Source organism: Pseudophryne corroboree, chromosome 5 (assembly GCF_028390025.1).
Source record: "Pseudophryne corroboree isolate aPseCor3 chromosome 5, aPseCor3.hap2, whole genome shotgun sequence".
Classification (NCBI taxonomy): domain Eukaryota; kingdom Metazoa; phylum Chordata; class Amphibia; order Anura; family Myobatrachidae; genus Pseudophryne; species Pseudophryne corroboree.
In genome coordinates this window covers 248,831,001-248,844,105 of record NC_086448.1, presented here as the reverse complement: position 1 = coordinate 248,844,105, position 13,105 = coordinate 248,831,001, and the positions used below count along the sequence as shown (strand labels likewise).

The following is a 13,105-nucleotide window of genomic DNA, read 5'->3' as shown; positions in this document are numbered from 1 at the left end:
GGCGACTGTGTGACTGGTGCATCGGTGTTCACTTGGGCGTCTGTGTTCACTGTTAGGTTCACAGGGCGAGTGTGTACACTAATAGCATCTGGATCCACTCAGCGTTCGCTAACATATTGATCGATCATGGAAGCGGGGTGAGTCTCCCTGTATCCCACTCTGAGTCGGGTAATACAGCACTAAGGGGCTAATTCAGTAAGGATAGCAACTTCTGCTAATCAGCAGAATTTGCTATCCTTTGGATTGCATGCTGGGGGCCGCCTATCGCTGGGCAAAGCCGCCCAGCATGCTGACCTTCTCCCTTGATGAAGCAGAAATTGCGAGCGCCTCACAATTTCTGCTTCATCTTAAAAAAAAAAAAAATCTTGATGCCTCTTGCCGGCGCAGCTAATCAGGAGACCCGGCGCTATCTTACCCATTGCGGCGGCTGCGTGTGACGTCACGCATCCTCCACGGACATGCCCCCGTTCATGCCGCCCCACCCCTACAACGCTCCGTCTCCTCCCTGGAAGTGGAGCGTTGCCGCCCCGCGACTGTCTCTGCCTGATTGACAGGCAGAGGCGATCGCTTTTTCTGCGCGCCCCCTCCGCAGAAAGTGCGGGCGCATACGCAGGATGGGCACTGCGCATGCGCCCGCTGGGCCATCGTAAAAATTCCGGTTTAAATGCGGTTTGTGATCCAACCTGAATTAGCCCCTAAGTCTCTATCTAGAGTATCTTTGAGTACGAATAAGAGGATTTTGGTACTTACCGATAAATCCATTTCTCTGAATCCTCTAGGGGACACTGGAGCATCCTTATACATTAGGGGACGTCCCAAAGTTATCCCCCAGGGAGGGAGTGTTGTCTGTGGCCTGCAAAACTAAACGTCCGAACTTAGAGTCTAAGGACGCAAAGTTATCAAACCTGTAACATTTCACAAACGTGTGGGCTGAAGACCACGATGCCACTCTGCAAAGCTGAGTAATGGAAACACCACTGGTAGTCACTCATGAGGCACCCACTGATCGGGTGGTATGAGCACCCGCCTTAACTAGAAACTATGTGCTACAGGAAATATAAGCTTGCCGAATGGCAAGTCTAACTCGTCTAGACAAAGACTGCATAGATTGGTCAACCCTTCCTTGGCCCATCAGAAAGAACAAAACAAATGGTCCGACTTTCTGAAAAGATGATGTAACCTGCACGTATACCCCTAAATGCTCGGACAACATCCAAGGCCACGTCCCCATCTGTGAGACTCTAGGAAGATAGGACCACAATTGACCGGTTTACGTGAACCCCGGAAACAACCTTAGGAAGGAAATCCGCTCTGTTACGGAATTCCGCCCTAACCTCATGAAAAATTAAAAGGGGACTTATACACGATAAGGCTCCCAACTCAGAAACCCACCTGGCCGAAGCCAAAGTAAGCAATAATGTGACCTTCCAAGAGAGATATTTCAGGTCCGTCTTGGTTATGGCTCAAAAGTTGGAGATTTCAAAAATTCCAACACCAAATCTAAGTCCCACGACGCAGCGGGAGGACGAAGAGGGGGTTGTATCCTCAGAACCCCAGTAAAAAGGATTGAACCAACCGCTGTTGAAATAGGATGGAGAGAGCCGAAATTTTAAACTTCAGAACGCCCAGTCTTAGTCCTACCCCTAGACCGGCCCGAAGGAAAAGTAGAAGTCTGAATAAGTGGAAGTTCGTCAAATTCCACCCTCCAAATTAGGAAGAAGTGCATGGCTGTGACCAGCTTCCTAGCGACAATCATTGTAGGAATGGCCACTCTTGGTATCCGTCTGTAGCTTAAGATCCGGATTTCAATAGCCCCGCCTGCAAAGGCCGTCTGCGCAGGTCTGGTGTTGGAACCGTCTCTGAGATAACGGGTCCTCTCACTGAGGTAACCGTCAAGGATCTTCCGTAGTAACCCTTGCAGGTCTGAGTGACACCTCCTGCGGGGCCAATCTGGTGCGATTAGAATCGTCCACATTCGTTCTCGTTTCACCCCTTTTAGAAACCTGGGTATGAGTGGTAAAGGTGGAAAAATGTGAACCGTCTTGTAACACCAAGGAAGTGTTAATGCGTCCACTCCTTCTGCTGCTGGATCTCTTGTCCATCTGATGGTTTTGCCGAGACACCATTAGGTCGACTTGAGGTAGACCCCATCTCCTCACCACCATGTCGAAAATCCATGGATGTAGGCACCAATCCCTTAACGCCATCCTGCTCACTGATCCTCCTTGACGGTTTATGTAAGCTAACGTCGTGACATTGTCCGACTGTATCTTTAAGTGTTGACCCATGCCTAGGTCTTTGGTTAAGAGAGGCGCGTTGGAAACTGCTCTTATCTCGAGAATGTTCATGGCGTCCACCTGCCTGAAACTGATGTCCCTCCAGGACAGCAGTCCAGCCTCTGAGACTGGCCTCCGTTGTTAGGATTCTCCAATCCCAAATGCCAAATATCTTGCTTGTTGCGAGATTCCTGCGCAACTACTACCACTTTAAGGAGGGTCGTATGCGCTGTGAAAGTTGAAATACTTCGATGTAAAAACCAGTGTGACCCTGCTTCCTGATCACTGAGGTTCATCTGGAATGGGCGGGAATGAAGTCTGTCTTACTAGAGAGTTTCGAAAGACGCCACCATCGTCCCGAGAAGGTGCCCACAGAGGTGTAGAGAAAATCATTTGTGACCTCAGCACCTGAGCCACTTATCTCTGTAGGTTCTTGACCTTATTCTCTTGTAGGAATACTCTCAATTGTACCGGGTCCACAATGAGACCAATGAATTGAATCCGTTGAGTTGACCTGAGGTTGGATTTCTGGAAATTCACAATCCATCAATGTGAAATGAGAAATAGATGAGATGTCTTAACATCCTCGATCAACTGTTCCCGAGAGGCAGCTCTGATTAGTAGATCGTCTAAATAAGGTTTAATAGTGCCCCTCAACAGTCTCAATTCTGCAACTCTGATCGACATGATAATCATAAAGATTAGTGGGGCCGATGATCAGCCGAACGACAAGGCCCCGAAGTGGTAGTGAACCTTTACCTGTGAACCTTAAGCAAGCCTGATGAGGGGCTCAGATCGGGATATGTAGATATGCATTATGTCCATGTATATCATGAATACGCCTTGTTCTAAGTCTGCAATGACGGACTGGATTGATTCCATCCGGAATTTATAGACCCTTAGAAACTGGTTTAAAACTGTTAAATTGAGTATCGGTCTGACTGTCCCAACTGGGTTTGTCATGACACACAGATTGGAAAAGAAACCCGTTCCTCTGAGAGGTGGGAACTGGAATAATGACCACTCACCGAAGCAATTTTTTTTTTTTTTCTTCTGAGGGCACTTATCCAAAGTTCTGATGAGGTTTTGGGCCAGATGTCCCGAAAACCTTCCAGACGTGCGCTCCCCAATGAACTGGGAGGCCGTCACGCCACTGTTGTGTCAGCAGGCTGATCCTGCTTTCTGTTTGCTGTCTGTGAGCGGCCACTACCTCTGCCTCCACGGACTTGTGTACCGAAACCTCTTCATCGGGCTCAAAAGGACTGTGATCTAAATGAATCACGCGCTGGTCCCGAATAACCTCTCCTAATCTGTGGAGCGGCTCCGTATAAGGAGTAGGAAGAAGGGTGGACTTCCCTGTTATTGAAATACACACACAAATACAGACAGCGCTCACAGACTCCTTTAAGAAAGGAGTCTGTGAGCGCTGTCTGTATTTGTGTGTGTTTTTTGGTTACGAGTCTGAAAGGGCAGAGAAGTCCCTTTTTATTTTTTATTGCAGTGAGCAGCACACAGACAAATATTTTTAGAGGTTTATTAAATTTATTGTAAAACTAAGCCAATTTATTAGCGCCAGGGGGTACATTTAGTGTACATTTGTTTTCTTTCCCTGTTATTGCCTGCGAAATCCACTTGACCAACTCTGAACCGAAAAGCATCTCCCCCCCCCCCCCCCCCCCCAAAGGGGATGGATTCTACCGTCTGCTTGGTGTCAGAGTCTCCTTGCCATTCTCTGAGCCATAAAATCCGTCTAGCCGAATCTGGCCGATGCAGAGGTGTGCGATGCTATTCTGCTAATATCCTTTGAGGCCTGACACATATTAGCAGATTCTCTAATTCCACTTCAGTAGCCTGTACAATACGTCCAGACCATGCTCCCATTGGCTTGATGACCCAAGCACAGATGATCGTAAATTTCTGTGCTGCACCTGCTGTTATAAAAATCGACTTTAAAGCTGTGTCAAACTTACGATCTGAAGCATCCTTTAAAGTAGTTACATTAGGAATTGGTAAGAATGTCTTCCTTGACAACCTTCCTAGGGAAGCCTCCACTACTGGAGGATTCTCCCACTTATCCATTACACCCTAGGTAGGGGATAAGTTACGTGAAACCCTTTTTGGAAATTGAAAGAGTTTGTCAGGTCGTTTCCAAGCCTCCTCCATTTGAGATTGGAGGGATTTAGGAACGGGAAACACTGATGAACGCGGCTTTTGGGATTCGAACAATTCGAATTCTTGTGGCTTCTTTACCTCTTGTACCTTAAAGTGTAGGATCTACTTTACCGCTTCATTTAAAGACTCAAGACCTGAGATTGCCGTGTTCTCTTTCGGAAAATCGGCGTCTAGGTTAGATTCAATTAACTCGCCTTCCTCTGTATCAAAAAGAAGACCCTCGTCCTCCTATAATTCCTGTGTAATAGGAAGAAGTCTGTTAACTGCCTTGCGCACATTCGTTTTTGTATGTGCGGGCGGCGCTAACTTGATGAGAAATTCCGCCATCATCTTAGAGAATCCCGCAGCACATTCCGATTGTGCTTGCGTGATTTAGCCATCTCCTTGGAGATTCTATTTGCAAGGTTTTCTTCCCATGACCTAGCGAGAGCACTGTTCCCAGGTGGAGCGTCCTTGCTAAGCAGGAGTCGCACACCCCGGCGCTGCCAACCCGCGTGCTTTTCTTGTTACACGTCGTACAAACGTAACAGGTCCTGGAAGTCTTGGTTGTTTAAACCCCCTACCCGGATATCGCACAGTGCTTTCACCCTTTAAACTAGGAAGAGAAAGACTGAGGGATGACGGAAGCAAAGGTATCGGGCTCCGGCTGGAACTACCTGTCCTTACCTAGATATAAAAGGAGCAGGATCAAATAAATTTATAAGTAAAAAAGAAAATTTTCACCAGTCGACTTGCGACCCTCACACCTCAACTGTAACTCCGCTACGACGGTAGAGTTGGGATCCGCTTGCTTCCTCGTATTTTCCTCAGGATCTTTGTAAAAGAAGTCCCTTGAAAATATAAATTATAATTACTTTTCAGGAGATCCTCACATAAGGCAATTGATAGTGTATACCAGCAGAGGGAGCTATTAGTATAATGAATCTCTCTAATCCTATATATATATATATATATATATATATATATATATATATATAAAATCATACAAATTCAGCACTCACCTAATATTAACACTTCAAACTGTAATTCATCTGAATTCAGGGAATGTTAGTTCCAAAATATTGCAATAGTTTGTTAAGCTGACCAGCCCCTTCACGGCCTTCCCATTTGGTCAGTCCCTACACTGACTTACACAAATCTATAATGTTATACCAGCAGAGGGAGCGATTATCTCTTCTAATTATATTATATATTTATATGCCAAGTCAGAACAGCAGGGGGAACCAGTCCTGTAAGAAAAGACCTTCCCCTATGTTCTGCACAGAGGGGGAGGACCCATCCCTTCCCTCAGACTGGTGCCTTAAATAATATTAAACATGGCCGTCACTGAAATTTCCTGGTCACATCACCTTGTGACCGTTTGCTTGCTGCATAAGAAAAGTGGGCTCCAGAGAAAAGGTCAGAATATTACATATATGTATATCGCCGCACGCTGCTGAGAAACTCCTCAGCCGCGCGGCGCTGTTGAGAATGCCTCTCCCCCTCCCGCCGGCCGCTGACTGTCGCGCGCCGGGACAGCTGATAAGGTCCCGTAGAGGCGCCTGTGCACCGCTTGATCTGCTATACAGCACGCAAGCTCTGCCGTCTCTCCCTGCACACAGGGAATACATGCAGTTTATAGTCCCGCGCCGCACTTGCTCCCGACCGCTGTGTACAGCCTTTTCTTAAGAGGGGGAGGAAATTTAATAAAGTAAAATTAGTAAATAAGAAAGAGAGAGAGAAAAAAAAATGAAAGAATCTAGTTTAAACTACTCTGCTCTGATGCCTTACGTCACCAGTACTCATGATTAGAGGATCTCCTGTAGAGAGATGCAAGTCTGTCCAAATCATTTTGACTTTTTCCCCCATTTCTTTAGTTGACGCAGCCTATTCTTAATACTGAACTTTGTCCCCCTTTTATTAGGGGGACGCAGTCTTTTAATCTGGTAAAGCCTGCGCCCCCTTTCATTTAGGTAGGATCGGGCATTTACCATCTTTTCCTGTAAAAACCTGCACCCTCCCTTTCGTTAGGAGGGATTGGGCCAGTATAAAAGAGAAAAAATAAATAAATAAATAGATAAATAATTTAAATAAATCTTCAAGGTGCAGGAGCTCCCTTCTTGTGCTTGTACCTCCTTGGCACAATTTTCCAAACTCAGGGAGGAGGGATGGGAAAGGGGAGGAGCCGGCTGTTCAGACAATGCTAATTTTACATTGTGCCACACCTCCGGTTGCAAGCTTCACACCCCTAATGTATAAGGATGCTCCAGTGTCCACGAGTGGATGAAAGAGAAAGTTGGATAAGTGCTGGTTTCTTTATCTGTGCAAATGAATCTGGTTAAATCCTATATAAGGTATTGCAGTAATATGTTTCTCCTACATACTTGAAATGTATCTGTAGTTGATTATGTGCTCATATTGCTTATTATACTAATGTATAACCTATGACTGATTGCTAGTGTGATTGCTGATTTTACTATAATTCTGTCAGGTTTTTTTCTGTGTATTCCGATCCTCAATGCCGGTACAAAGCAGAGTAGGGTCGAATTGTACAGTATCTCACTTTGACAAAATTTAAAGTGATTACAGTCACAAATTGTGTAGTTAACGCTGTACAAGTGTGGGATTATTTATCATGTCTAAGAGCTGCAAGTGTGAGGAAAATACACTTACAGCAGCACCAACACTCATTTCATGTCTTGCAGAGCTGGGTTAACCTCTCAGGATCTGGTTCAGAATGGTTTGTGTGTAAATTGTATTCGCTTTCAAGTTCTTGAAAATTCCAAGACAGACACAGGTGCAAGTGGATCCCCCATGGGCTACTTTTGCACAGACATGATCCAGTATAGCTGAGCGGATAATGCCAGCTTCTGTACCAGGAATAGGTTACACTATTAACCCATATATGCAGCATTCCACCTGGGGTTTATTACAACCAGCAGGGGAAGCCGCAGCAGCCTCTCAACAAAAACAGGCTGAGAGGCCGATGGTAAATAAATCACATAGGCATGAAACAACATCTTCACAGTCTACACATGTTTCAGATGAGGATTTGTCAGAGGATGAAGACTCATCACGCTCCGGTTCTGCATATGGAGACGAGGTTGAAGGTCTCAGCTCAGTGGACATATCAGAGCTAATTAATGCAATGAAAGCCATTCTATCCTAAGAGGAGGCAGCAGAGCCTGTGTTAAAATCTAAGGCACCTGTGTTTAAAAGTCCCAATACAGTTAGGACTGAGTTTCCTGGGTCACAGCTGATGGAAATTATGCAAGAGGCTTGGGCTACGCCCAGTAAGAAGTTTTTAGAATTCAAAGGAAATAGAATTCCAATTATCCTCTTCCAGCTGGGGACTGTTTAAAAAGGGAGGTGGCTCCCAAAGTAGATACGCATGTCATTCGATTGGTGCGCATTACCTTTGCCTTCAACATCATTAAATTATGTCACAGATAGGAGAGTTGATGGTTTTCTTAAAACCATTTTTTCCTTGTCTGGGGCAATCTTAAGACCAGCTATGGCTTCAGCCTGGATGGCGAAAGCAGTGGCTGTCTGGGCTGATGCATTGGAGGAGGATCTTTCAATGGCATCTAGAGAACAAAAATCCCATATTGCACATATCATCAAACAGGCGGCGATGTTCATGGAAGAAGCAGCCTTGGATATGGGTACAATTGTCTCTCGGGCATCAGCTTCAGCAGTAGCCGCTCGCAGAGCAGTCTATGTATATGGAAAGCTGACTCAGAATCCAAGAAAGTTCTTGAGTCTTTGCCTTTTATTGGAATTATTCTTTTTGGTAAAGAATTAACCACTATTTTGGAGTCAGAAGCAGACTCCAAGAAAATGAAGTTTCCTTCCACACACAAATTCAAGCCTAGTTTTCCAGCCTTTTGGTCTCAAGGAAAACGAAAAGGTGATGGCAAACAGTCCCAATTCAACAAGTCTTGTAAGACTAAAAATCATTGGGCAACCAGAGGGCTGGCTTCCAAATCAGAATATAAGTTATCAGCTTGATGGTGCGGCCCTCCACCTGGGGGACCCCAGGGTGGGATGCCGACTTCTTCAGTTTGCACAGATCTGGCGGCAGTCTACCACAGATGCCTGGGTGCAAGAAGCGTTATTTCATGGTTATGCATTTACTTTCAAGAAACACCCTCCTCAAAGGTTTTTTTGTACGCGCCCGTCTTCAGTGGAAACGAAGTCCAGGGCTTTGCAAGAGGCAGTTCAGAAGTTGCTTCAGTCAGGAATAATCATCGCAGTTCCTCCTGCGCAACGAGGACAGGGTTTTTATTCCAACCTGTTTCTAGTCCAGAAGCCAAATGGGTCGTTCCGGTCCATACTCGATCTCAAAGGACTGAACAAGTACATTTGGGTGCCTCGGTTTCATATGGAGACTTTACGTTTCATTATTTTGGCCATGAAGCCGGAGGATTTTATGGTATCCCTGGATATCCAGGATGCTTACCTACATGTTCCTATAGCACTGTCCCATCAGCGCTATCTCATGTTTGCTATCCTCCAGCAACATTTTCTGTTTCAGGCCCTACCATTTGGACTGGCCACAGCTCCCAGAGTATTCACCAAAATTATGGTGGTGATGGCATCTTATCTTCGTCGGCAAAGTATAAGGCACAGTCTCAGGAATTGCTCCAGTGTCATCTGCAACAGACAATAGCTTGTTTGCAGAGACACGGTTGGCTCATAAATTGGGCAAAGTCGTCTCTGATTCTGTCACAACGGATAACTCATTTGGGGGATGTGCTGGATTCAGGAATTCAGAGAGTATTTCTAACTCTAAACAAAATATCCAAAATTGAGTCAGGGATTCAGGAGCTGCTACACAGTCAAAGGGTATCCATTCACGCGGCAATGCGTGTGATGGGGTTGATGGTGTCGATATTCGACATGGTGGAGTATGCTCCGTTCCATTCAAGGCCTCTGCAACGTCAGATTCTTTCCAAATGGAATGGTTGTCATTAGACAATAAAAACACAGACTATAGTCCTTTCTCTAGGATTAAGGAGGTCATTAGCCTGGCCGCTATAGACATCCCGATTGGACAAAGGGATACTCTTTTGGATATCAGATTGGGAAATTCTGACAACTGATGCCAGTCTTCACGGCTGGGGAGCAGTGTCGGGAAGGAGTTGCTTCCAGGGACAGTGGACCAAGGAAGGAAGTTGCGTGCCAATAAATATATTGGAACTTCGGGCCATATATATGGCACTTATTCAGGCAAAGGACATCCTTCAGGGGAAAAACCAGTCCAAATCCGCTCGGACAATGCAACGGCGGTAGTGTACCTCAACCATCGGAGTAACTCGCAGCCAAAACGCAATGAAGGAGGTAAAAGTGGGCAGAACTTCAACATCCAGCCTTGTCCGCAGTGTTCATTCCGGGAGTCCTAAACTGGGAAGCGGATTTTCTCTGTCGACACGCCATTCATGCAAACGAGTGTGCTTTACACCCAGAGGTCTTCCAAATTCTTGTAGACAAATGGGGATTACCGGAGATAGATCTCATGACGTCACGCCAGAACAACAAAGTTCCTGCATACAGGTCAAGAACAAAGGAGCCCAGAGCGATCTTTGTGGTTGCCCTGTCAGTGAGGTGAGACTTTCATCTAGCCTATTTCTTTCCATCCAACGCCCTGTTATGCAGGGTAATGCGAAAGGTAAACCAAGGAAGGGGCGCCGTGATACTAATAGCTCCGGTTTGGCCTAGAAGACATTGGTACACAGATCTACAGAGGTTGTCGATGGATGCTCCATTTCTACTCCCTCAACATACAGATCTACTGTCTCAGGGTCCTTGCTATCACAAGCACCTGGATCAACTGTCATTGATGGCGTGGCTCGTGAGACTTCCATCCTGAAAGCAAGAGGATTTTTACAACAGGTAATTCAAACTATGCTGAGAGCAAGGAAACCTTCCTCAGCTTGCATTTATCACCGAATATGGCAAACCTACAATATTCAATGGTGCAGTGACTGGAAATTTGATCCTAGGGCAGAGTTTCCAGAGTCCTGGCATTCCTTCAGGCAGGAATGGTCAAAGGTCTACGGGTGGCTTCCTTGAGAGTGCAAGTGTCAGCATCGACTCTGTGGTTCCAAAAGAAAATTGCTAACCTACAGGATGTGCGCACTTTTTTTCCAGGGAATGCTGCGCATTCAATCTCCGTTTGTTCCTCCTACAGTGCCTTGGGACTTAAGTTTAGTCATAAAGGCTCTTCAAGTTGCACCATTTGAACCACTTAAACGACTGGATCTTAAATGGTTCACAGCTAAAGCTCTCTCTTTACTAGCTATTGCCTCAGCTAGAAGAGTTTTAGATTTAGGGGCATTGTTATGTTGCACTCCTTTTCTGATTTATTTTTTTATCCACATAGAGCGGTTCTGAGAACCAAATCCGGGTATCTTCCTAAGGTGGTGTCTAAATTTCACCTTAACAAAGAATTTGTAGTCGTGGCCTTCCAGGGGCCGAACTTTTCCACGGGAGATGCATCGTTTGATGTAGTCCGGGCCTTAAGGATCTATGTGGGTCGACCAGTGCTATCAGAAAGACAGATACTCTCTTTGTTCTCTATGGGTTTCACAAGAGAGTATGGCCTGCTGACAAGCAGACACTGGTGAGATGGCTTCGGATGACAATTTCAGAAGCATACTGTAAAGCTGATCTCCCTTTTCCGGCTAATGTCTCTGCTCACTCTATTCGTAAGGTAGGTCCATCATGGGCAGCACAACGTGGTGCTTCTGCAGAACAGATATGTAAGGCAGCCACATGGTCTTCCATTAACACATTCATTAGACATTATGCCTTTGATACCGTTGCCTCTCAGGATGCTGAATTCGGGCGAAGGACTCTACTGTCCAATCAGGAGCGTCCCCACCACTAAATTGCGTTGGGACATCCCAATGTTATCCTGTGGACCCTGCCGGAGAAATATTCGTCATGGTAAGAACTTGCTGTTTATAACGGTATTTCTCCTAAGTCCACAGGATCCACAGGGATCCCACCCTGACGCACCTGATTTGTGGATCCTTTCACTCACTAACCTCTTCCTTCTTGTATGGATGGGTGTGCATGTGTGTTCTTCTCGCCTGATTGGGGCTTTATATGATGCTCCTACCTTGAGCTTTGGAAAAACAACGGATTTGCCTGAGCAGGGGAGGCTGAGATATATGGACCGGCCCGTTGCATGCTGGGATGCAGAAAGCTTTGACCGTTTGGTGCAAATCCGCTGCCACGTCATCATATACCAATGTTATCCTGTGGACTTAGGAGAAATACCGTTATCAACGGTAAGTTCTTACCATAACGAATATTTTTTGCAAAACAAATATTTGGCACACTGTAATCTTGCTTTTAATTCACCGTTGCAGTATTATTTACATTAATGGATGTGACTTCGATGAATCAGACACTGCATTTGGCCTCCATAGCCTGTAAGTTGTGTCCCTCCCAACAAAAGCCACATTCGCTCTTTTTTGCTGGTCGCCTTCGCTCATTTTGCATCATTGTACCCACAACATGCCCTTAATGTACTGAGGTCGGGTGGTATTCAGTATGCCGGCTGTTGGGTTCCCGGCGCTCTGTATACCGGCGCCGGAATCCCGACACCCGGCATACAGACAACTGTTCTCCCTCTTGGGGGTCCACGACCCCCCTGGAGGAAGAATAAATAGCGTGGCTTGCGTAGCGCGCCACTGTGCCCGCAAGGGGCTCAATGGCGCTCTCCCAGCTGTCTGTATGCCGGCAGTCGGGAGCCCAGCGCCTGTATGCTGGCCGCAGGCATACCATACTACACCCCTGAGGTCGTATCTTCACATCCTCTAAAACCCCCACCTCTGGTGCAGAGGGCAATACGTGCTAGCCTGGAATAAAAGCCATACTCGCATTTACACCCAACCGAGAATGTCACCAGTACTGTCATGAGCAACATAGGGATTCATTAACACAGATTTGGATTTATTATATTGTTTATAGGGCAGTCATATTCCATAACACTGTACAAACAGGAAGTTAGATTGAATCCACCATAAATACCCATGGCTACATACAATAAAAGAGAGGATCATGGGGTCCTTATTATGACAGGCACAAGTGGTTATGTAAACAATGGACCAGCTACATAGTCACAAAAATAATTACTTATAAAGAGCTCAGTAATACTGTATAGACCAGCTGCCCATGTCCTTTCTGTGTAAGACTAAAGCATTTATCATGATGACTAATTGGGTAGATGTGTAGATTTGATAATGAATACATAATGTCTCTTTGTGAATGCTGTTCCCTTTCATGTCATTTCACTTGTTTACACTAGAAAGTGGAGGCCCAGGAGAAAGAGGATGTTTTAGCTGGTTTTGCAGGGAAGGCCATAAAAGGAAAGGTTGGCAAACCAAAAATGAAGAAGCTTCAGCTGGAAGAGACATTGCCCTCAATGTATGGCAGAAGGATAGAACCCCAGATTAGTGCAATGAAAGCTGATGTCAGCAAGAAGATGCTCAAGAAAAAGAAGGTGAGGCTGGTTTATTATTAAACACTTGGTTTACTGCACACAGAAACCAAATAGAATGTTCTGGCCTTACAAAACGACAACTTCCCACCATTCTCTGCACATCTGTTATCTTGCTGCGGCTTTTAAGATTCTATGATGACAGTGTCTGTTTAATGATGTTTGA

At 45.7% G+C, this 13,105-nt stretch overlaps 1 protein-coding gene across 1 annotated transcript in view; it reads left to right on the top strand.

Moving 5' to 3' along the window:
• TOP2B (DNA topoisomerase II beta) overlaps window positions 1–13,105 on the top strand; it is a 222,270-nt gene that overhangs the window by 176,265 nt on the left and 32,900 nt on the right. The window contains exon 28 of the mRNA XM_063922226.1: window positions 12,748–12,942. Within this exon, the coding sequence (XP_063778296.1) occupies window positions 12,748–12,942 (195 nt within the window). The remainder of the gene's footprint in view (window positions 1–12,747; window positions 12,943–13,105) is intronic.